Raw genomic sequence first — 23,709 nt, 5'->3', positions numbered from 1 at the left:
GTGTCACAAAACAGCAGTAAGATGTTTGTGGTTACATTTTAATTCCATTTTAATTTGAGCTTTATTAAAGAATCCCCCCAAAATCTAGTATCTATCAGTCTCTCTACAGCTACTTAAAATCCCTTAATATTGTCTTTAAGACTCACTACAACAACTACATTTCCTGTAGTTTCCATTCCCTTCCCTTCATGCTTAAAGAAGAAGAATTTCTCATATGTTTTTCAGTCAGCATGCAGAGCATTGTTAATCTGAAGAATGTCATAATCAGGTGCCAGGGCCTTTCTTTTCATTTTGACCAGGTACAAGCATGTTGTGTTAAAAAATATAGTTCTCCTATCTTCAAGAATGTGGATGACAAATGAATGTTTCTTTGTTGTATTATCATCTAAGATGATGGAGTTTAGTTTGGACTTCTAATAAAGCCACAAAGCACACCCTGGACAGGTTTGCAGTTGTGATAAAAGACCTGCTTCACCTACGTCATGTCACAATATGCTCTCTGATACATGACCAGTAACTGCACATGATCATATACATGACCTGCAGTGGAAAAAACAAGAGTCAAGCTAGTCAAGGGGTGGGCGGGTTAGTCAGCAGCAGCTGTGAAAATGAACGAGTGCGGAACAGGACAAATAAAAGGTTAGTCAGTGAAGTGCACAGAGACATCTGTGCCTACAGTAGAACACAGACTGCTGCTATTTTTACAGGTTGAACTCATCATCTCTTGTTATTTGTGGGTTTGGTCCACTGTGTCTGTGCATGTGTTTGAGCATGCATGTGTGTCTGTCTTTGAGTGAGTCAATGCAATGAGCTCTGTGAGTCCTCTCTACCTGTCTCTGAGTTGTACTGCCTGGTGTTTTCGATATGATGACAATACGAGTGCTCATTTCCCCGTTAGGTGTCAGGTCTTTTGATTGGCCAGGAGCTTGTTTGGGTGGAACTCAACTACATGTTTCAATCAAGCAAAAAAAAAATCAGATCCATAGAAGATTCATTTATACCCGGTTTACACCTTCAAGCCATTGGAGGAAAAACTTTGTCTGGCACCTTGATGGGTACCAATACTCAGTCCAGATGATCAGTTTACAAATAACATCTTTAATCTCCAGGACCACTTCCACATAGAGTCAGTAGGGCCATGGGCCTCCATACACGAGTGGTGGTGTCTGTGTCTGTCCTCTGCTTGTCCTCTTGTTTTCTCTTATGTGGGCAAATTACAAAACGTGGAATTGAATGGCTTAGCTTATTTGGTCAATGGGACTCACAGAAAACCCCCAGGTGGTGTGATGGGGCAGCAACTGTTAACAACTGGACACTGAAGTTGTGCAAAAATATTGCTAACACTTTTCAGTTTAAAGAAACAGAAGTTTTACAAGTCTGGAAACACCATGTTAACTCTATTCTGCAGTGAGATTTTCTATCTTGGTTAAATGGTGTAATAAACATAGTAGCATTGAAGCTTTCGGACTACAGTGTTGTTTGTTTATTTTAGTAACTTATTTCTTTATAATCCTTTCTCTCTCGTTGTGGTTTCATTTAGTAATTTTCCTACTTTACAGTATCAAAAACGTTTGAAATGATCAGGGCGGCCCGGATGAGTCTTTAAATTCAAAGGCAGTAGAGATGTTTGTTGAAGCTTGTAAAAAAACAACATTCAATCTGGACCCATGTTCCCTTGTGCTCATCGCCCCCCAGAAGCACACACTCACTGCGGGGGTTAGCGTGTATGCTTTCAGCTTGTACCTAAACTGCAAGCTACCGCATGCCAGCACAAGCTAACCTGCCAGTGATTGGCCCCTGTCTATCCAATAGAAAGCAGACCAAAACAGCTAGCCTAAAGTTCACCTTATAGCTTAAATTAACATTCTTGCCAGTTTGTATTACACAACAGACCCAACTGGTCTGGAGGATTCATGAGGCACCAAGTAACTAATGACTGATATTAAGAAAAGTAATACCTGCTGTATCTCACATTAATACACATGCATATACACAACCACGAGCATGCACACGCACGCACGCACGCACGCACGCACGCACGCACGCACGCACGCACGCACGCACACACACACACACACACACACACACACACAAACATGAATATGTAAGGCAGCAGAGAGGTTGTAATTGGCATTTCTTACAGCACTGAGTGCTAATTGGAGTTTCTAGCTACACCATGTCTTGGCAGGCAATAATTGCCTGTTTTTCTCCCACAGAGGGAAAGCCGAGGTCAGGGTGAACTGAGTTGTACAGTAACAGCAGCGAGAGCAAGATTATCAGTGAGCGTCGCATGCAAAGGGCTGTCGGAGAGGTTTGGAGGAATGGGAGATGCACTAAGTGAATGCTGGATACGAAATAGAATGGGCCATAAAAAATAGACAGAGGTGAGAGAGAGAGGAAAAGGAGAGAGGGGGAAACTAAGATTAAAAGAGTATCGAGGGAGAAAGCCAGCAGATGTTTGGCTGAAGCTTCAAAGCCATATTCCACACTAATTCCATGTCCAACACACAACACCACACGCTTTTATTTTGCTTTCTCGTCGTGGTGTCGTCCGAACGTCAGACAGTTTTGACAATGACGTCTGTTAAAAAAGGGCATCCAGGGGGCCCTCAAGGTGGCTGTCATTTGTTGTTCTCCTCTCAGTTTCTAATTAGGGACAGATCCCCTGGAGAGAACAGAGCGCTGGAACGAACACTTTCCAGGGTGATGCATTGAATTGGCTGCTAAACTTTCTGCAGTGTAAACAGAGGAGAATATTTGGAGAAAAATACATGGAATAGCAGCAAAACAATTGTTGTTGCCTATAACAGCCACAACATTGAACATAGACCACAAAAATGTAATTTCTGTTCAAGCTTCTTCAACATTTTTAAATCTATTCTATGTCATCCTCACCACCTCACCACCAACCTTTTCTGACCCATCCAAACAGCAAAGTACAGCCAACAAATCGACTGTGTCAGATAAATCATGTTTTTTTATATATAGTGTACAAAATCTAAATGCTACGAGGTGAGTTTTTCAAAACTTAAAAGCTTTGCAGGAAAAAAACACCACCTCAATGAGTTCTCGTCCCAAGCAAAACAAATACAAATGCTTAGTCATGGTTTGATGTCAAACAGTACTGCCTGTCTTCCTTTTGGAAAAAAAGAGTTTAGGTAAACTGTTTGGATTGGTTCAGGAATATATAATTACTTGGTAAAGTTCAGGGGGAAAAAAATTGGTTAAGTGTAAGACAAACATCGCTGTGTTGGTTAAACTAAATCTCAAACTTCACTTTTGCTTTCACATTGGACTTAAACAGCCATTTATGGGTCAACTTCTCCCTGTGTTTAATTCATCTATCCACCCCTCTACCCCGAGGCCAAATAGATTTTCTTTATTTTCATCCTGCATTTGGAGAAGTGGATGTAAGTGTCTAATGTGATCTTGGATGGGTTAACACAGGTTCAGAAGGGGCATCTTACTTCAGAAACTGTGTACAAAACAGTCATGAAAACTTTTCCCTCTTCAAATAACATTCACCATGAAGAACGAACTTATAGGGATGGTTATGTCATAGTAAAAAATATTAGATTTTTGTGTCGAATGCCACCTCACGACACTTCAAAGTGTTTCTGAAAATTAAAAATAGGTATTTAGGGGGGCCACCTAATCCATTCCGTGCTGTTCCCTCCAAGAAAGTCATTGCCAATTTCAAGGTTCTGGTCTTTATTGACACAGTAAGACTGAAGCATTATATCCCAGTTTGAAGATCATGTTACCTGGCTGAAGTTTTCATAAAATGTGGGGGTCTTGTTACTGAGCCAGAATTGTTACAAGTGAAAGGGGATAGCAGGCTGTGGGAGCTTTCAGAACCCAGTGTTGACTAAACATCACACTTTAGATTAATGCTCCATATGGTGTATGTGTTACCTGAAGCTAAAGACTTTAATCTGTTTGTATCTGTCAGATGTGTGTACTTTGCAATGCTCACTGAAACATGCTGCATTTAACCTGGTCAGTCTCCACTGAGCCTCTGCTATCCCACAGAAGTAAACTATATGGGACTGAAGCTGTTCAGCACTCTTTTACTACTCCGGCCTTTTTATGAGAGTGAGGCTAGCTAACCAGCTATGCTAGTGTGTTGTGAGAATGATACTAGGCCATCCCTTGGCTCAAACGTACCACCCTGATTGATGCTGGCTGTCTCTTTTACAGCCTGGAGGCGATGCTAATGCTTTCCTCAAGCCTCCCATGTGAACTCTGTCCAAACCAAAACCTTCACTGATGCAGAACATCCTATAAGCTAGTCCTCAGTACACCTTGATTAAAGACATAAGATACCTTTGACAGCCTAAGGCAAATGGTATGTCAAGCTAGCTTCTATGCAAAACCTTTTAAAGCTCCCTCTAGACAAGGCTTTTAAAGGAACTACTGCATCATTTAACACTTTAGCACATTGTTTTTAGGCCCATTTAATATTCCAAATGCCATTCATATTCCTTTAAAAGAGCATTTGACCATTTTTTCAGAATCTAAATATTACATATTTGTGGAATTATTAATGGAGCTATATTGAAACTGTAACTCTGAGTGGTTGATTAATGGCTTAGTGGTGTTTTATATGTTATTGTACACTGAATATGTTGATTTCTTGTTTAGGTTCTTTGTTTTTTATTTGTCATATCTAGGGCCGTGTTCAAACAGACTTTACACAGCAGTCAGTGATGTATTGGTAGAAAAACTGATCCTATCATTGCTTTAATTCAGAGATTTTTGGGACATTTTCCAGCCACTATGGCTAAGAAGTTCTGTAATTATTTTATAGCCTAAAGCTAAAGCCTACCCTAAGTGAACCACAGCTTATAGTGCAAATGACCTAATGCAATGTGAGGTTCATATAATACATTTTTAGCCGAAGGCTTTCTCTTATGAAACTGACTTGCACAAGGAACAATCTCTATCCAGGCCCAGCAAAGCATTAAGGACTAACTGTTGGAAAAGCATCATGGGTTAGACTGCCAGCCTAACCAGATCTCCTGGGAAAGGTGCGGTGGGGAAATGTTTACAACATTCCTGGCAGTGATTCTCCTACAAACATCATTTTACCTTCTGACAAGAAATGTCACAAAAGTAATCGATGTCTTAAATTTTTCCATGTACACCATAGCAATTCAGAAGTCTAGAAAAACATTGCAAAATGATTTTATTATTAGTATTATCTGGAAACATATCAGGGGTCATACTGTAGGTGAGGTGTCCAGTCAATTCCATAGAGAGGTTAGCAAATCTCTCAAATGATTTTGAATCAATTGTGACAAAATGCCCCGGAAACTTGGCAGAAAAAAGGGCAAAGATATTTGGGTAAATGGCTTCTCCGGCTGGCGTTGTGGCTTGGGCGGTACACCAACCCAAAGAATAAAATGTTTTGCAGTTTAGCGTCAAGGCCCTCATGGCAGATCCATTAGTCATGGCTGATGGAACAGGGGGGGTATTCCCCCCATATTTTCCCCCTTTGACACTGTGACAACAGAGTGGAAGGCTAGTCGCTTGAATTTACATTGTCTGAGATGATGCTAGACAGTGTGGAAGAAAACATGAGTGGGATTACTACTCATGAGGCCAAGTGTTCTGCACATCAATTCACGATCAATGCACGAAAAATTTCATTGATTTGGAATGCCCTGATTTAGAACTACATGGTAGACCTATCAGAGAGAGAGAGAGAGAAAGAGAGAGAGAGAGAGAGAGAGAGAGAGAGAGGAACTTGGTACAGTACTAATACTGGACCTAACCACGATGAATAAAACCTAAATAATTTCATTGTTATACATTTGGTACACAAGTAAGGTTGGCCATGCACATCATTAACTGTCTACATTAAGATGTACATTTTGTAAATTGAGATATGGGCCTCGCAACGGATGTCTAAATCAGAACACTCATCAGAATGGACACACCGAAACCTTTTCAACTTCATATTAAAAACAAAGAGACCTGATCCGAAACTGATAGATTGTTCGAAATTGTGAACTTGTAGCCCAACAAAAACCTCCATGTGTCAGAAGTCATATCTTGGATCAGATTTTGGGATGACTCTAGGACTGACCTGTTGCTTAAATACTTTGAGGTGAGAAGAAGATAAGAAAGTCCCCTTAGATATTTACCATTTCCTGTACCTGTCTTTTGGTCTTTCCATCCCCGTCGACCCTGACTAAATTATCCTGACAAGGATGGAATTCGTTTTGAAACCGGTATTCAGGATCCCAAGAAGATGGATCTAAACAGGGTGATTCCGTCACTTAGTGTTTAGCAACATCCCAGGCTTGACATGTTAAGTAGAACGTGTTATTAACTGCCAGATGGATTGCCATGAGGTTTGGTATAGATTTCCAAGCTGCCTTTAGAAAATACCGTAACTTCTTTGGTGATCCTTTTGCCTTTATTTTCTGTAATTACTTGATAGAGTGTCCCACTATTTGATACAGGCATAACGATCCCCAGAAGATGACTCCTGGTTACTTAGATAATAACATGACTGTTTGTAATTTGAAAAAAAGATGCATTGCCATGGAATTTAAAACACTGTTTTAATCCTATAAACTCTTACTGTTTGTTTCGCAAATCACACAAGGTTGGCCTTAAGGAGACAGACCATCTTAACCTATTCCTTAACTAGTTTACAAGAGGAATCTACAAGTATTCAGGAATGTCATCAAGTATCCAACACAGGTCTGTGGCTGGTAAAACACATCGACCTTTCCTCTCAGCCTCCTTCCTATCACTGCCTCCTCTTACTCCAACACACCATATAATTTTACTGGTCACATATGCAGATTTATTTTCTCCAGCTGGGACATTCCTCACTCCAGACACTGAAGGTTCCCATGTTCGAAAGGGAACCATAGGGAGAAAACCAGGACAGTGGCTCAGACCATTCCCCGACTCCTCTCTAAGGGGCAATTCCAGCTTGTCCAGCCCCCAATCCGACTCTGTGCTTCATAAATCTTATTTTAGCGTGGCAGTTTCTAAATACCTATCTTGGGATAGGTGGACATGGACTTCACACACCGTTGGAAAAAACCATTGGACACAAACTCACCCACAGTTAAACTGTGTCTCATACAATGCTTAAACCAGAACCAGGTTGTACTGTGACAGGAGTCCTTTTTGACACACTCCAACAAACAGCTGGGTGTAGACTTACAAGGCAATGACTTCTCACTGAGGCAAAACAACAACATCCAACTCTGGAGTTGAACCCACTATTATGACAGGTCAAGCCTGCAGACACTTAAAACTGGTGGAAATATCCTGTGTTTGACTGGGGAACTAAATATTAATGTATGAAACCATCTGTGAAGGAACAGCATTTCAATTAAAAAAGTAGATAAAAAATTGATTTGTGCTTCTCTTGGAGAGGATTAAAATACATCACAGTACTGACTTGGATGTTAAAGGAAATTAGCTGGAATAGCCTTTGGGACTGTCACTGTCCCTTTGTTGAAAACGTCAAAGGAAGTTAGCATGCGCAGACCAGGAGGCTGCAGTAAAACCTTGAAAGCAGAATGGGGGTTGTAGGATATTATACAAGCTCTCAGATGTGTTTGTCTTGGCATAGACTCCCAGTGATGTCGTCATCATCATCATCAGCATGGCTGTTGCTCCACTTCTTTGGCCCAGTAAATGACGACAGCACACATATCCAGCTCTTGGGCAGGAACTCAAAAGAGTTGCTCATATTGTTGTAACAACTTCAATCACGATTTCATGTGAATTATTCAATAAGAAGCCTCAGACTAGGTCTGGTGAGCAGATGCTGTCAGGCCAGAAAAATGTCCAACAGTCCATGATGCATGTTTCTTTCTCCAAAGAGTTTCTGGTAATGAAAAATTGCATTAGAAAACAAACGGATTTCCCCTGAAGTCAGAAGCTTACAGGAACACTTCTCAAAATCTCACAGAGCTAGAAGTCGGAAATGAAGACATCCAACTTTAAAGTGAATCTTAAGAAGACAACAACTTCCTTGAATACAAGATTGTGCTAAAGCCGCATCATAAAAATAAAAAAAACCTTTCTCTTGCAACATCTTTGCTCTTTCAAAATCTTCATTTAACAATTATCTCATTCATGCTGACAGGGAAAAAGTTGAAAATGTGCCAAATGCAAATGTAAATCATACACAAAGGCGACAAAATGACAAGCCTGTTCGATGCTAAACCTGACTCATAAAGGGCACATAATCACTCGAAGATGTGGAAGCCAAGATATCTTCAAGACGAATAAATTCACACGTAATCAGTGCAGAGATAAGGGCTGAGAGAATGATGGGATGGGGTTTTTTTTTTTGCCCAGCTTTCTCTTGTGCAAGCTGCTGGCTGTCAGTTTCTGCTTGCATTGAGATCCTACAAGGATTGCTACACAGAATTTCTTTATCAGGACGTGAGGTGAAAAAGTGAAAAAAGAGGGCTACCTTTGTACTGATGCAAATCCTAACATTTGAACAAATACTGTCCCTGGAGTTCCCTGTATACACATACTATAACCAAACGAATGTTGGCTTCACCTTGACACCCTGGCTTTAATACAGAAACAGAACCAACCAATTAAACACCTCAATTCTCCATTTTACAAGCCAGAATAATTACATCCCATTTGAACCCGACATTCTAACTGAAAAAGGCAAGAGACTGGAACTTAGCCATAACACTACCTTTCCTCTGAACCCACCCCTTAACTAACTGCTGCCGGCCTTACAGCAACTCCAGCTGGTGCCAAGCCCCATGCTCGGAGATCAAGAGATTGGGAAAAGAGGGGGACCGGGGGAACCCTATGCAGACAAAGTGAGAAAAGGAGGGAGCAAAGTCACAAGAAAGTGAACATGACTCTTTGAGAAGTGTGTTTACTCAGATAGAGATAGAAATATCAGGAAGCAACAGACAACATTTCAAGCAACTTTTAAGGACATGTCTTTTTTTTAAAAGCTAACTTTTCACATAGTTTTTCTTGAATCATGTGTCATAATGATGTTCTTGTGTGGATCTCAGTTCATAGATGATTGTCAAAGTTCAACAACGACACGTATGGTTAAAAATACAACATAATAATCCACTTACCGCTTTCGCTCTTCTCGATCACATCCACCGTCTCGCCAGCTTTAAGGCTTATCTCGGAGTTCTCCTGCCTCTCGTAGTTGGCCACGGCCACGTACTGCTCCAGCACCATGGGCTCCGAGCTGTCAATCCCTGAGGGGAAGAAACAGGCTGTCAGCCACCTGCCTGCTGTTGCACCCCGCGAACGCCCGCTGCAACCAACTAAGCTGCTGCCGCCGTGCACCCTGTACGCTGCCATGGGCCAGCCCCGGCACCCTGCCACCCCGACCGATCACAACGCAAGCTCACGACTTGGCTGCATAGTCCCAAACATCTGGCCATATAGCTGAGTCGACCCCCGGCCCACAGCAAAGGACTGGGGAGCATTGGAAGGCATCAAAACAAACGCAGGGTGCGGAAAGGAAAAACTTTATTCGGGCTGCATCTTCAATCTAAAGGGGGATCCATGACCTCGAGCAAACTTTTCAAATCCAAAAAGAAAGAAGGTAAAAGAAAAAGGAAAGAGAAAGAAAGCTGTGTGTGGTTGGTCGGGGAAGACTGGGGAGCAAATGAGTGGAAGAATGGTGAAGTTTCCTTGTGGAAAATCAACAGTGTAGTTGAGAGGAAAGGCCTCCCCTCTGCTGCCTGTGGGACACAGCCGTTGGACAGAGAGTCGGGAAAGGGGGGTGAACACACCAATCATGGTAGTCAGCACTGCTGGCCTTAAATAGAAACATATGAGTAGAGTAGAGAGAGGGAGAGAAACAGGGAAGGAGGCAGGGTCCATGTTTATGTGAAACAAAAGAAGAAAGCATTTCTGATGGGGTTAGTCTGCTCTGTTTTCTCTCTCTCTCTCTCTATCCGTGAAGTTTAACCTTTTCAATGCCAGCAGTGGTTTCATTATTAAGTTCATGTAATACCTGATGTTAGTTGCAGGTATGCTTTCTTAAGTGTCTTGCTGCAGAGCGATGACCCATGTACATTTCAACTGATGATGCTTGTGACCTGTTGTGTTTTGTTGATGAGGTGTCTTAGTATGACTGTATCATGGATGAGATAAACAGAAAGTTTTATGTGATGAGGAAGAAGTTGATGTTGTTTGCATTCAAACGGTACAAGAAAGACCATGAAATAATTTGCATTTACAAAAGCAGATTGTTCCTATTCACTGTTCATACTTTTACCGAGTGGGCAGGGGTGATGGATGAGTCAAACAATGCTGGATATTCACCCAGGAGAGCAGGGATCGAGTCCAGTGTTGAAACAAAAAGTCAACATTGAGTTATTATTTCAACCCACACCATGATGTGATTCCTAAACTTAACCTCATTTTTTTCCCCCCATGTGAAATCTTAACCAAATGGACTGTTTCAAGTTAGCCAAGTGAACAACAGCAGAAAGTAAGGAATATAAGCCGTAAAACAGCTGTTTACAGACAGTATGTTGTGCGTCTGTATGAGACATTTAAGGGGGGTTGTTGTTGACAAAGAGTTGTATTTGATGACCAGAATGTGAAAAAAGTTGATACCGATATTTTTTGCACAACTTATCGACATATCACATAGAATTCTATAAGGATAACTGAAAAAAGGCACATGTTCATTCATGGCTGTAATTTGTTGAAAGGCAGATTTTAAGAAGAGAAGAGTTAAAATTGTAGCAACAAGGTGATCATAAAAACATGGAATCAATGACTCCATTCACTAACCACATCACTGATATTTTATGACTTATAACAAACTGTTCCGAGTGACTCATTGTAGGGCCCGACCGATATGTGATTTTCTGGGTGCAATATCGATACAAGGGAGGGAAAAAAAATCTGACACGTGTTTTGCGTTGATCCCTCAAATGTAGTTATCAAACACTTGTGGAAAAGTAATACAGTATAACGAATAAAAGACGGTCACTCAACTGGTAACTAACTGTGCATGTACCTTACTGTTTGACACTCTGAAGAGTGATTTTCGTAATCCATATAACATATTCTGCTGGTGAAAGAAAAACTGCTAGTGTAATACAATGAAACTCAAATGAAACGCTTTTAGAATGGTGGATAAATCGAGCATTATCGGTACATATCTGGGATAAAAAGTAGCCGATACTGATAGTAAATTGGTATGCTAATATCGGCTGGCAGATAAATCGGTCGGGCTCTAATTCATTGTGACATTCTCAAACACTCTTTTGAAATAAATGACTCTTACAACAATATTCATGACAACTAGTTCACTATTTGATTAATGTTCAATAATTACAGACCATTATAATTATAGGGACACAATTATAAGCTGTGTTAGCACTAGAGTTTAGATTCTCTGCCCGAGCCTGAGCCTGAACCCGAACTTGACTGGCGGGGTCGGGTCAATATTTCATGCCACTATCCTCGGGCTGGGCCGGTCCTTGATCATGCAAGTTTGTTTGAGCTGAGCAGACCGAAACCGAGAAACAGAGTGTGTGGAGAGGGAGTAACACACACGCTCACACATGAAGTTCAACACAGGGAAATGGTACCATGTAGCAGCTGATAGGGGACGTGGTCCACAAAGCAGCAGGTTCGGCAACAGGGAAGCGGTTCGTATCAGCAAAGTATCAGACAGAGAAACACGGTCTGGAGTGGGCGTAACAACACATACAGTCAAAGAAGCACAGCTCAGTGTACGGATACACTCACACTGATAGATCAGAAACACCAAACAGCCCGAGGGACGAGCAGACAGTTTGTAAAAACTGTTTGTTTTTTAAGTGTTTTATCCATGTTTATATCCATATCTTATTCCTATAGCCTATAATACATGCTTCTGTGTAGCGCTCATTTAGATCTCATCTGAACAGATTTCTGACATTTAGACAAATTAAACCTTTCATTATAAAAGCCAACTTATTAAAATAAATGTTGGGTTTCCGTCGGGTTGGGCTGGGCTTGGACAGAACGTGCACACGGGCTCAGGTAGGGGTCGGGCTGGATTTTTTTGGGCCTGATCTACGCTCTAGTTAGCACGCACCTTTACAGCACCTTTAAGCCCTAACAGTTTTTTCACAATTACAATCTTTCAGGAGTTTAATATATTAAACTTATATTAATATAAAATAGTCCAGGGAGAGCATTTAAAGTTTAGTTTGAGTTAATGCAATAAAAGCTACTGATCCAGAGGACTTAATCACAGCAGTTTCTTTAGAACAAAGAGGAATAACAGTTGTAATGAAAACTTAAAAAAAAATAGGACTATTAACTCCCAGGAGAACATTCTGGAGAAATACACTCTCTACTCTTTAACAAGTGAAGAAGATAACTATTTCAGCTGAAGCCACATTAGGATAAAGACTAGAGGCGAGGGAAAACTGACTATTTATACAATCAAAACATGAAGCCTACAAAACATCTCTGCAGCTCAGTAATTAACATGTTGACAAAAGAGAAATGTTGCACAATGTCTTGTAACGCTTTCTTTGTTGGCATAAACAGCCAGGCAGGAGAAACTGGAATGACCCTATGATGCCTGACAACCTGAACTATTGTTGGAGATGCTGCACTTTACTTTATTGTGCTGTCAGATTCACTTCTGTTCACCAGAAAGTGTTTCATCGATTACTTTAGGTATATTTTTAATTCAAGATGTTTCCTCTACCAGTGGATTATCATGTCTCAACTTCATCATTTGAACAGGTTTTCTATTTTAACTTAAAAGAAAAAGCATTTAATGTTATTTTACAACTTGAAAAGCTACTTTAAAATAAGCTTTCACCAACCTTCTCTGTGATTTAATACATGAAGCTAAGGATAAGGTGTTATATATATGAATGCATTAACACACTTATTCAACTTTAACATTGGCTGTATCAGACACAGTGGCCTGATTTGCGTTGTTTTTTTTAGCAGTGCAAAAAAGCTCAAAATTTTCACCTAGAGTTCAATATATTATCTTAAATCATGTCTTAGCATTGTATATATGTCAACAGAACACTGACTATCTGACTGAGAACAGACATCCAAAAAAAAAAACATCCAAGGAAAACATCTCTTTGTTGCAATCGATATGTAGCAGCAATGTAACAATCAATCATCCATTTCCAAAGTGAAATGAATTGCAATCCCCCCCCCCCCTTTAAATCATTAAACTCTGTTTGCAGCAGGTTAAGTAAAAGAAAAAAAAAGCCTTTGTTATTTTTGAGGCCTTGGAGTCAGTTCTTGTGCTTGGCTGGCTAGCACCTGGGTATCTGCTAACTCTAATCATTCCAGATGTTTATTGGTAAGCAGATATTTAGAAAAAGGTCAAAGATATGTCTTGGTCAGCTGACATTATGGGGCTGATATTGGCATATTATGACTATACTGCAGCATCTGTTTTCAGATACATGTTTTTCGGGGATACATGTTCTCAGATATTTGCCTGTTTCTAAAGAACATGCAGAAAACTAAACTCTAGAAATGCAATCATCACTGTTTGTCAAAAAAGCTTGCTCAGATTTCCTTTTTTTAAACCCTCTGAGCACATATCGTATCATATTAAGACTTTGTAACATTCCTAAATAAAGTTATTTATTTAAGTAAGCAGCCTTCTAAATAATGAGCAAAAATGATTTACAATCAGTAAAGAAAAAGCCTTTTTTGCTGTGTTGTATATTTCTACTTTAAAACATTGTTCTATCATTAAAAAAATCCACATCTGTCCGGCTGAATTAAAGATGCTGATGTTTAAAAAAATATATATACAGCATACATAAAGGCTGCAGCAAAGACACAATGGCGAGATAAGTCACTGATATGGAAAACCACGAGAGCTGTCTAATTGCTTTGGCTGAGAAGAAAAGAAAGTTTCAAACTTTGTCAGCAAATCTTCCCATCTTCCCGCTGTCGTCTACATCAGAGATAATAGATTCTCTGCAGTCAGCCTCTTTGTCATTTAGCAAACGGGGATCAGACCTTGAACATGATTTGTGTTTTGTACGAGTTAGGCTGAGAGACAATCCTGCATGTCAGACAACACTGTCCTTTAAGATCTCAGAGAGCAGCTCACATCTATATGCTGCCTCTTCACAGTGGGCCTTGTAATGACTTTATGGGAATTAAACAGGTTGCAATGCAGTCATGCATTTAAACAGCCTAATGGGATAAAAAAGGCTGCAGCTTTTTTTTTTTGCGCAGTGCTTTAAAAACAATTAAGCATCTTGACATGTTTTCCTCAAATAAGCAGGCAGGGAACACCGAGGGAATGCTCGTATAACGTCACTTCCCCACTGAGCGCGGCTTGGCATTCATCTCTGTCTTTCTTTAGCACTCTCCCAGGAGGCGAAATAAAGAAAAGGAACTTACTGCTGAGAATGTAAGCAGCCTATGTGCGGGGGGAGCAATCAAAGTCAGCCTGAGGAAGTAAAGCAGCGACAGATCAAGCTATTTAAAATGCTTTATGCTGTTGTTATGGCGACCACACCTTGTTGAGAAATAACATGAATCCATACAGACCTGTTACATGCTGTCTGCAATGTTCCACTTCTGTTAAAGCTCAGCATTTCTGATTGTATTTTAGCGGGAGAGTTGTTGTTATCAGACTTGTACACACTCCATACACTTTAGGGTGCACTCACACTCGGCTATTCGTACGGCAGCCTAAGCACGCTTCGCCCTCAAAGTCCAGTTCGGATCCGTGCTAAAGCACATTCCATTTTCTTGGCAACTGGCATCATTGCAAGAGGTGCGCTTTGGTACGCATGCAGGAGCACAAGCACGGGTAGGCTACACAACGAGGACATGAACTTCCATTATCGAGAAATCCTGGAGTGTTCTGGATTTATCTAAACCAAAATGACTCAAAATCAGCCACAAAGTCAGTAAAGTAGCAGTCTGTCGTCGTTCTTTGATTTGTGCCTACTCCGACTTGTAAACTAAGCACCCTTCATAATTAAAGCCTTCCTAGTGTTGTATTACGACGTTATGTACAAGAGGTAACCATGCTCTGGTCCAGTTAATCCTGGAGCAGTGTGAGTGCAGGCCAGTGGGGGAATGTGGAGGGCCTTATGGGGCAACTGGGCCCAGTGTAAGTGCGCCCTTAAGGTACATTTTCAGGTTACAGTTCCCAACTATTAATTCTGGCATTGGGTTGGTTTGGTATGTTTTCTATGTATTCTGTTTAAATTTATATATTAAATTTTTCAAATTAGCTGGGATTGGCTCCAGCCCCCTGTGACTCCAAACGGGATAAGCCGTATAGATACCAGCTGAATGGATGGACGTTATCCATTCTATTTTGATCTTCATCAACTCTCTTGAAAAACTTGTGTACACTGTTATTTTCCAATATGATTTTACTTCCTTTTTTCATTATAATGGCACACATAATGGGGTATCTGAGTTTGATGTTCCAGACTCACTTTGATTGGCCGATAGTTCCAATGGCAGGAAAATGACATATGCATGTCTTTCCCCAGCAATGCCTCAACAACAACTAAAGAACACTGGCTAAATATTCAACAGATGTGGCGATCTGTGGTATGTTTTTGTGTCCGAAAATGTGTTTTTTATATTTGCAGGAATATCCTGTGCTTTTTTTGGATGATGTTCATTTGCAAAGGAGACAATATTGAATGCAATTCTTTCGCTCTAAATTCATGGTCCCTTTACAGTGACAGTTGAATGAGGTCACAGGCACTGATCCACAGCCAATGTTGCAGGCAAATGTAAAGAACCAGACTTGACACCTCGTTTCAGTCTAAGACACTTTGCTACATGCAGACCTGAGGTCCATGTTTCTCGCTCTCTGGCACCGTGCCCAGCTGTTGTGTTGGCCAACCATGCCTGCTGAGATTGATGGAGAGGGTGCAGAGAGAGAGAGAGAGAAAGAGAGATAGAGAGAGAGAGACAGAGCAGCTGAATTTGAGCAGATGGGTAGAAGGAGAGGCTGGTGACAGCGCATGCAAAGCAGATGTCGAGAGAAACTCAAGTGTGAAGAGAAATAAAGTGAAGAATCAAAAGGGGATGCAGCCACTCGAGCACAGTAGTGCATGCAAATTCAACATGTTGACATAAACACACAAGGCTACCTGAGGCCTCTTTCCTCGGGCTGTCTGTAAAGCCGTACATCCATACTGCAGACAGAGAGAAGGAAGGAGAGAAGCAGAGAGAGATTATTCAGTTTGACAGCATGCAGAAGCAGCAGTATGGCAGAGCACACCTTTGTCACACCTACTGAACTCTAAAAATAAAAGAGGCAAAAGGCATAAATAGCCCTGGATCCAAAGTCTGGGCCTATTCCTCTGGGATCGTTACACAAAAGTGGTGGGCAGTGTCTGAAAGTTTCATGCTGGAGAGCATAAAGAGCATCTAAGGACAAGTAAGTGGACGATTACAAACACCCATTATTAATCTCACACTCAAACCCTCCCTCTTTTCAAACTGATAAACACTCACTCCACCCTTCTCATGATCCCCTTTTCTCCATCTCCTCATATCTTTCAACATTTCCATCCCTCTCTGGACCTCCTGGAATGTCTGAGAGGGGCGTCAGCCACATCCCCCCTCCTCTGATTTAAAAAAACATCTCCGTTCAAAACCAGGAAATTAAACGCCATGCATCAGAGAAGACTGGGGACAGGGAAGCTGGTGACCGAGATTCTGGGTTGCAGCTGATTGATTTGAAGCATGACTATCTGACCCAAAACAGTTTGTCAGTGATATCTCATCCTGGAAGTGAGACAGCACTGGGACCTTCAGCACTGCTGCACAAAGAAGGACGTATAGATATGGAGTAATTAGACCTGGGACCGTAGCGAGGAATGTTTACGTTCTTCTCATTGAGTCTGTAGGTTTTATTTTTCCAAAAGGTTTTTTTTATTTTTTTTTATCTAGACCCACCCTGTGCCATAATTGGCAGCAACAATAAGGTCAAACACAAGATTTTGACCTTGGACCCCAATTTTTGCTTCTGGTCTGAAATGCACTTTAAAAAATAGAACACATTTTTCAACCATGATTGTTTCTATACTCTCGAGTAAGGAGGTGCCAAAACAGAGGTACATGATTAACAGTTTGAAACACTTGTGGTTTGTTTGTTTAGTCGTAGGAACAAACCCTATTGGTTCATTTTGGCAAAGATAATAGTTTAGATTTAGAAGCAATCATTGAATTTGTGAAAAACAGCATTCACTGGGTAGAAAGCCCTGAAGCATATTTTAAGTCAAACAAGATCAGACAATCACAGCACAGTAAGGCAGTACCAGGCTTCACCTTGTGATCACTGAGTTTTGTAAAGTGCAAATTCTGAGGATTGGCCTTGTATGGTCGGTTAGAACCTTGGATGCTTACTGGCATTTTCTTTCACACATAATGTCTAATTTAAGATTTGATTTGTATGCTAGTTTTTTTATGTATGACTAATGAGCACTTTCAGTACATCTTTCAAACAGTGATGGTTCAGGGAAATGATAACGTTTTACAGAAGCTCATAACCCTGACTTTTGTTAAACTGGAGGTTTATGGGCTTAAAAGATTACATCTTTTATTGTTGCTTTAGGGTCAATGGAAACATTGAAAAACCCACTGCAAATGTTCAGAGTTTCATAAACATGAATCTGAAAGAGGGCGGGGTTCCTAAATAATCAACACCTCTTGTGAAGAGACCCACGTTTGAACGCCTCATAAGAATCATGCTGCCCTGGATCTCATCCAGCTCTGCCCCTGCTGTGAAGCCGACAGCTCCTCTTAGTTGACTCACGTGAGATAATAAAGGGAAAAAATCCCCACTCGCTATCCACCCAGGCCTCAGGAGCTTTAGCGGATTGAAGTTGGCCCCAGAGGGAGGGATACGGGCTGGTCCCAGGTCAGCCAGGGTCAAACCCCGCTCACTTACACCCTACCATGATTATAACCCACATGGCTGCTCTTAGTGTAGAACTCAACATCTGATTGATATTAACTCTCTCTCTCTCTCTCTCTCTCTCTTCCTTCTTTGGGTCCTCCGTACAAACCCGCCACACAAATACACGCACGCACGCACGCACGCACGCACGCACGCACGCACACACACACACACGCAAACAGATGCTTAATTCCTTTCAGGACTCTCTGATGACACCACAAACCAGCAGAACCAGCAGTGTTTCTTCTGTCCCTTTGCTGCTTTGGGTAAACTGACCAAGCAATTGAGAGCCTAGTGAGGGTGAAACATAGCATTTCCTTTCTAGGTTAAGATTGGAGGGGCTTATTTGCCATCTTGTCTTGTTTTTTCTATTGACTGAGTATTTGCTTTGGAGGGAAAAGTTTCTGTTGCATGACATCATAGCGATCAAAAGGATAGTCTGAGGACTTTAAGGAGTGACGCTTCTGTTCAAATTGTTCAGCCTAATCAAGGAACTACGGGATATGTTCTGAAATAAAACTTACTGATGATGAAACTGCAGCACGGCAAGCAGCTCTGCATGGTTAAACATTATGCATTCTGATACTCTGAGCTAAATGCTGATTGGAACCAGACAAGCTAACAGTGAGAATGTGCAAAATGTTGATTCTGGGCAGGTGTTGGAGCTAAAAAAAATATGCAGATATGTTGGTATAGGGTATATGTTGCCAATAAATACCCAAAAAACTGCTGCAAAGAAATGCAAAATTAGGCTTTAAGAAATCTCCAATTCTCACGGCCATGCAGGAGGTTGATTAGGCTACTGGGCAACCTAAATGTACCATGTAGACTGCAATGTTGGTAATCTCTTACTTTCTCCCTAAAAAAACTGTATTGAGACTGAAATATAGCACTCAGGGTCTAGAAAAATTGTTGAAGTTTGGGTGCTATTCGACAAAATCAGGGTGTGAGAGATTCATCTCTACAAAGAGAATATGTGAAAAAGCTGATTATCTTAAAAATAAAAAAATAAAACAGACTGGACGTCTCTGCGAATCCATCTACGACTCTCTCGTTACAGCTGCCTCTACGTTGAAAGACACAATCAGGCGCTAGGAAGGTAAAACCTTGTCACCTGACACTATAAGACAAAGGCAACCAATAACAAATCACAACTAACCAGTATTGATTCAGCACCTCTGAAACAGTAGCGAGACGCCCAATGCTAACTAAGTCAAAGCACAGGCGGGAGCTAACTAGTATTGATACACTGCTTAGCAGGAGAAGGAGGGAACCGCAAAGGCAAACTAATTTGTTCCTAATGTGACACAAACGTTCGTAGTGACAAATGACATTTGTGTGCAAACAGGGTGGTGAATGTCCCAATGCTAACAGAATACAGCCGTTAGCAATGACAAAGCCTCAGTGGGGTCAGATCACATCACAGGTCACATCTGTTCCCCAGCGAGCACTGTCACTCCACACCGTCGTAGAGACTTCTCGTCTTCTTGGTCTCTCATTATGTAACGTAACTCCGTTTACACTCTGGCTCACCTCATTTACAGTTTTTTTTTCACCTTTTAAAATCTTCTCCTAAAGATTGATAGTCCTTCACTTCAGTTTATGTTGGCATTAATATTTCAGATGTGGCTGAGTATTTTCCTGGTTACATTGATAAGCCTCACTGGTCACCTTTTTTTTTTTTGACAAATAACTTAGTTCTTGCTCAAAGTTTTAAAAAAAATGCTAAATCAGAACAATGTCGTCTGACTATAGTGAACGCATAACTCATACAGTATCCTGCCATCTTGGACAGGTATAGTGTCAGCTCCTTAAATCACCTCAGTCAGGAATAATCTTGCAATAAATCTAACCATTTATAGCCAAATGGAAATATGGTTTTGCTTGGCTACAGATGGTCCCTGGGTTAGCCAGGCAACACTTTATAACTTTCTAGGGCGCAAATTGCTTAAAACCCCAAAAGGGTGAACCAAAACTTTTAGTTTAGAAAAGAGGAGGCTGGGTGTGGTAGAGGTAAGGCAGCAGCAGAGTGTTAGCATCATTAGCAGGGAAAAGGATCAGTAAGAAAGAAGTCGTATTTAAATGGACCTTGCCTTGTTGTGAGAACGCGCTGTGATTGGTTGTGAGTGATAAGAAACAATGATTCAATCAGTTTGTCAGCTGATTATAGCTGGGGCGTTTGACGCCTGGGTCCATTATTTGATTGAGGTCAAAGTCGACCAACTTCATCTGTGTTTCCTAGGAAAAGGTTGATTACTGTAAACTTGATCAAAGTTTATGGATAAAGAATTTTCAGATTTTTCTGAAAAGTAGATGCTCCGCCTGAAGTGTCATTAATTTACGTATTGTAAGATTGTTTTTAATTGTAGCCCTTAGCGAGTTAGCTAAGAGGGTGTTAGTACTGAAATGTCTGAGCAGCATGGGAGGATAACTGATTTCAGGGCACAGGAAAAGCAGACTCCCCGTGAACTTTGACTGGAGAACATTGGAGGCCACTTTGACAGTACTGAGGTGATTTAAAGCTGCTCTGTATGTGTGTAGGATTTTGAGAGGTGAAGAAGATGGCTTGGTTACAGCAGAGATAGCCGTGTGCATGCTGCATGCTCCTCTGTCGCCCCCCGATGGTGGAATGAACTTCCAAACTCCATTGGATCTGCAGAGTCCCTCTGCACCTTTAAGAAAAAGCTAAAGACCCAGCTCTGTCATGAATACCTACTAACTTAATGATGATGGTCTCCATATTACTGATGATGATGATGGTAATGACGATGGTTTTTGTTTGATAACGTCGACTTATAAGATGGTTTCTATACTGATTAGAGCTCTCAAGAACTGCCCTCAATGTTGTGCTTTGCCTCTGCTCACTTCCTGTCAGCACCTGTGTGTCCAATCAGACTCAAAGCTGATCGTTTGCTCTTACTGACATTGTTCCCTTTTTTTCTAGATCCTTGCTTGTGTTGTACTTACTCTCTGATGTACGTCGCTTTGGATAAAAGCGTCTGCTAAGTGAATTGTAGAATTGCAAGGAACCAGATCTGGCTGTACTGTGAAAATATTCTACCTTAATATAAGTTAGGGTGCTTCGATTATTAAGTCTGACACTCATTGAGGTTGAAACAAAAAAGGTCAATCAACAACAGTTAGACACACTGGCTGGAGTCGTGAGTGGACTTTAATAAAGATGAACCACAAAGATTCAATAGTTTCACTTATTTTTCTCTGTCATATTATATTCCCCAAGCCTGCAGCAGCTGTTATTTTTCTGCCTAAATCAATACTCACTTAACCATATCTTCAGTATTGATTTGATAAGATTGTGCAGACGTTATTATTGCTGGAAATTAAGTGCTCTGTGTAAAAGTCAGCATAAGACGGGTTTGAGTCCTACAGGTTGGTACATGGAGGCAGGTTAATGGAGTGTGTAAGTGTCATACTATAAATATGTCCACTGACAGAGGAGGTCCTGATGGTACAAACAACAGCCTGGCTCTGAGATTCTAATTAGCTCAGACAGCTTAACAGTTATGTCCACAAACTAGCCCTGATCACTAAAACCTACACATGTCAAAACACACAGAAACACACAAAAAGACACAAGCCCTCCTCGCTCCCTCCTCTGAATAAATATGACCAGGCCAGTCAGGCTGAAATCTTATCCACTGTGCCACGTAAACAAACTAGTGCCTGTCTAACAGTCTCAACCCCCGCAAGCCTCTGCAGCCCAAACAGCACCCTCCTCTGATTCCTCTGATTCCTCTGAATCTGGCCCTCACATGGAAGGAGTACGAGCTCCATCTGCACTGCAGAAATGTGGGGCAAGTGTGGAGCTATGAGCCCTGAAACTCCCTGAATCTGACCCGCACGTTTAAAAAAAAAAAAAAAAACAATTCTGACATCTACATCCCCTTGCTCCATAAGGATAGTTTTTGTTTTCTTCGGTAAGGAACTACCAAGATGTTCTCATCTTCACCTTCATCATATATCCTGTGTATTATGAGCATGACATTAATGGCATTTGTCTGTGACGCAAGAGAGTCTCTGGATAGACTAAAACTGAAAATTGTACATTTGAGACAATCCAGATGCTAATGCATTTGAACTGACTTGGTATTTCACAATACTGAGTCAATAAAAAAGAAACCAGTGGACATGCTTTGTTAAAAACATCCTCTGTGTCCTAGAAAAAGTGCTCTGCTTCAGTGGAAGTGATTCATTTTTTGTTTTCAGCAGCAGCAACAACAACATTGTGTTTGGCATTAACAGAAAGAACAGGAAGATGCTGCACGCCATAGTAGTCATTATGGCTAAACAGAAAAAAAATAAAATAAAATAAAATCTGCTCCAAGTTACAAAGTAACTACGGGAACACCAGCAGACATGTGACAGTTTGTATAATCACGTGAAGTTGAATATTTCATGACAAACAGCAGTCAAATGTCCATCTTTCTTCAGCTAACGTTGGGGACGTCCAGAACATGTTGGACAATAGTTTTACACATGGATGGTTCCAAATTTGGCAAGATTAGAGTTTTATGATGCTTTTATCACACATAATGAAACAATTGTATGTACCTTTTAAACAAACGGGATACAAGCTCTTGTTTAGAAGAAGTGTTGAGAAGTGTTTATTGGGCTTGTTTGTAGAGAATTTTGCTATGCTAACATTAACAAATGCTAACATTGTCAAACCATGTCTTTTAATATTCATTTTGAAAAATACATATGACAGTGCTAGAGTTAACAGTAATAGATACAATCTCCATTTTACAGTTAATGAACAGGGGCAACCAACAAGCTGAAACCCTAGTTGATGGTGAGAGGGTTACTGTGGTTGAAAAACAGAGAACGGTAAGCCTTCAAAATCATCTCAGTGACTTCCACAGAGAGCAGCCGCAGAGAGGAAACCTCACAAAAGAGGTTGTGTGCAGAGGAATCTTCAGAGAACTTGATATCTTTGTGTCATTAAGGTAGAGTGTTTATTCATTATCCATGCAAAGAAAAGCACAGGTTCTATGTCCACAAAGAGTGTGAATCTGTCAATATTTCATATTTCATTTCAAGTCCGATTCTTAGGGTCATGATTCAATCTAAAAATTGACTTGGATTCAAATTTCGATTCCTGATTCCAGGATCGACTCCAACATGCTGTTCCTAAAGAACCCACAAATGGTTATTTGACATTAAGGAAAGCTCAATGAAATGTGTTCAAGATGCTGCAGCCTCGATAGTTGTAAAGGTGTGATCAGCAGGTCATTGAAAATGAACCAGACGATAGATGATGTTATTTGTATTGTCCATTCAGAATTGGGTGCAGATTGGTAAAGTGATGTTCTATTTATTTTAACTCTGGGTAGTGGCATATGATGTGTGCTTAAACATTTGAATCGTTCCTGAAGTCATTCATTTTCAGTTTCTAGACGCTGCGTGTTGAACATGTTGGGTCAGGCTCACTCTTACTCTGTGGTTTGTAGAATCCACAGTGCGCTCAAATGCTCGCCATCACTGAAAAGGAACACACTGAAGGCCTTGCTGATCCATAGACAATGCAGGCAGCAGGTTGGTATGTTGGACACAGCTTTAACATCACCAACACTGTGAGCTAGCTAATGTAGCTAATGTTAGCAGCGCAACTGACAAGCCAGGACATGACCAACAATCTGCTGCATGTACCAAAGAAGGTGGAGAGGGCGCATGGAAGAAAATGCCAGCAGTGGGTTTGCCATGCTCAAACTTACTGCTGGCGAAAATGTACTCAGGATGTAAGATGGTACGTTTTGAAAAAC

The 23,709-nt window shown here is 40.9% G+C and overlaps 1 protein-coding gene across 2 annotated transcripts in view; it reads right to left on the bottom strand.

Annotated features, from left to right (window-relative positions):
* Positions 1 to 23,709, bottom strand: part of sh3pxd2aa (SH3 and PX domains 2Aa) — a 126,881-nt gene that overhangs the window by 35,342 nt on the left and 67,830 nt on the right. The window contains exons 7-8 of one of the 2 annotated variants that reach the window (XM_065966599.1): positions 16,113 to 16,157; positions 9,099 to 9,227 (exon numbers count right to left, since the gene is read on the bottom strand). In XM_065966599.1, the coding sequence (XP_065822671.1) occupies positions 9,099 to 9,227; positions 16,113 to 16,157 (174 nt within the window). The remainder of the gene's footprint in view (positions 1 to 9,098; positions 9,228 to 16,112; positions 16,158 to 23,709) is intronic. The other variant, XM_029278305.2, reaches the window with a different exon arrangement.

The sequence above is a fragment of the Labrus bergylta genome, chromosome 1, assembly GCF_963930695.1.
Source record: "Labrus bergylta chromosome 1, fLabBer1.1, whole genome shotgun sequence".
NCBI lineage: Eukaryota > Metazoa > Chordata > Actinopteri > Labriformes > Labridae > Labrus > Labrus bergylta.
The sequence above is the reverse complement of the archived record's forward strand: the minus strand, read 5'-3'. Positions and strand labels throughout refer to the sequence as shown.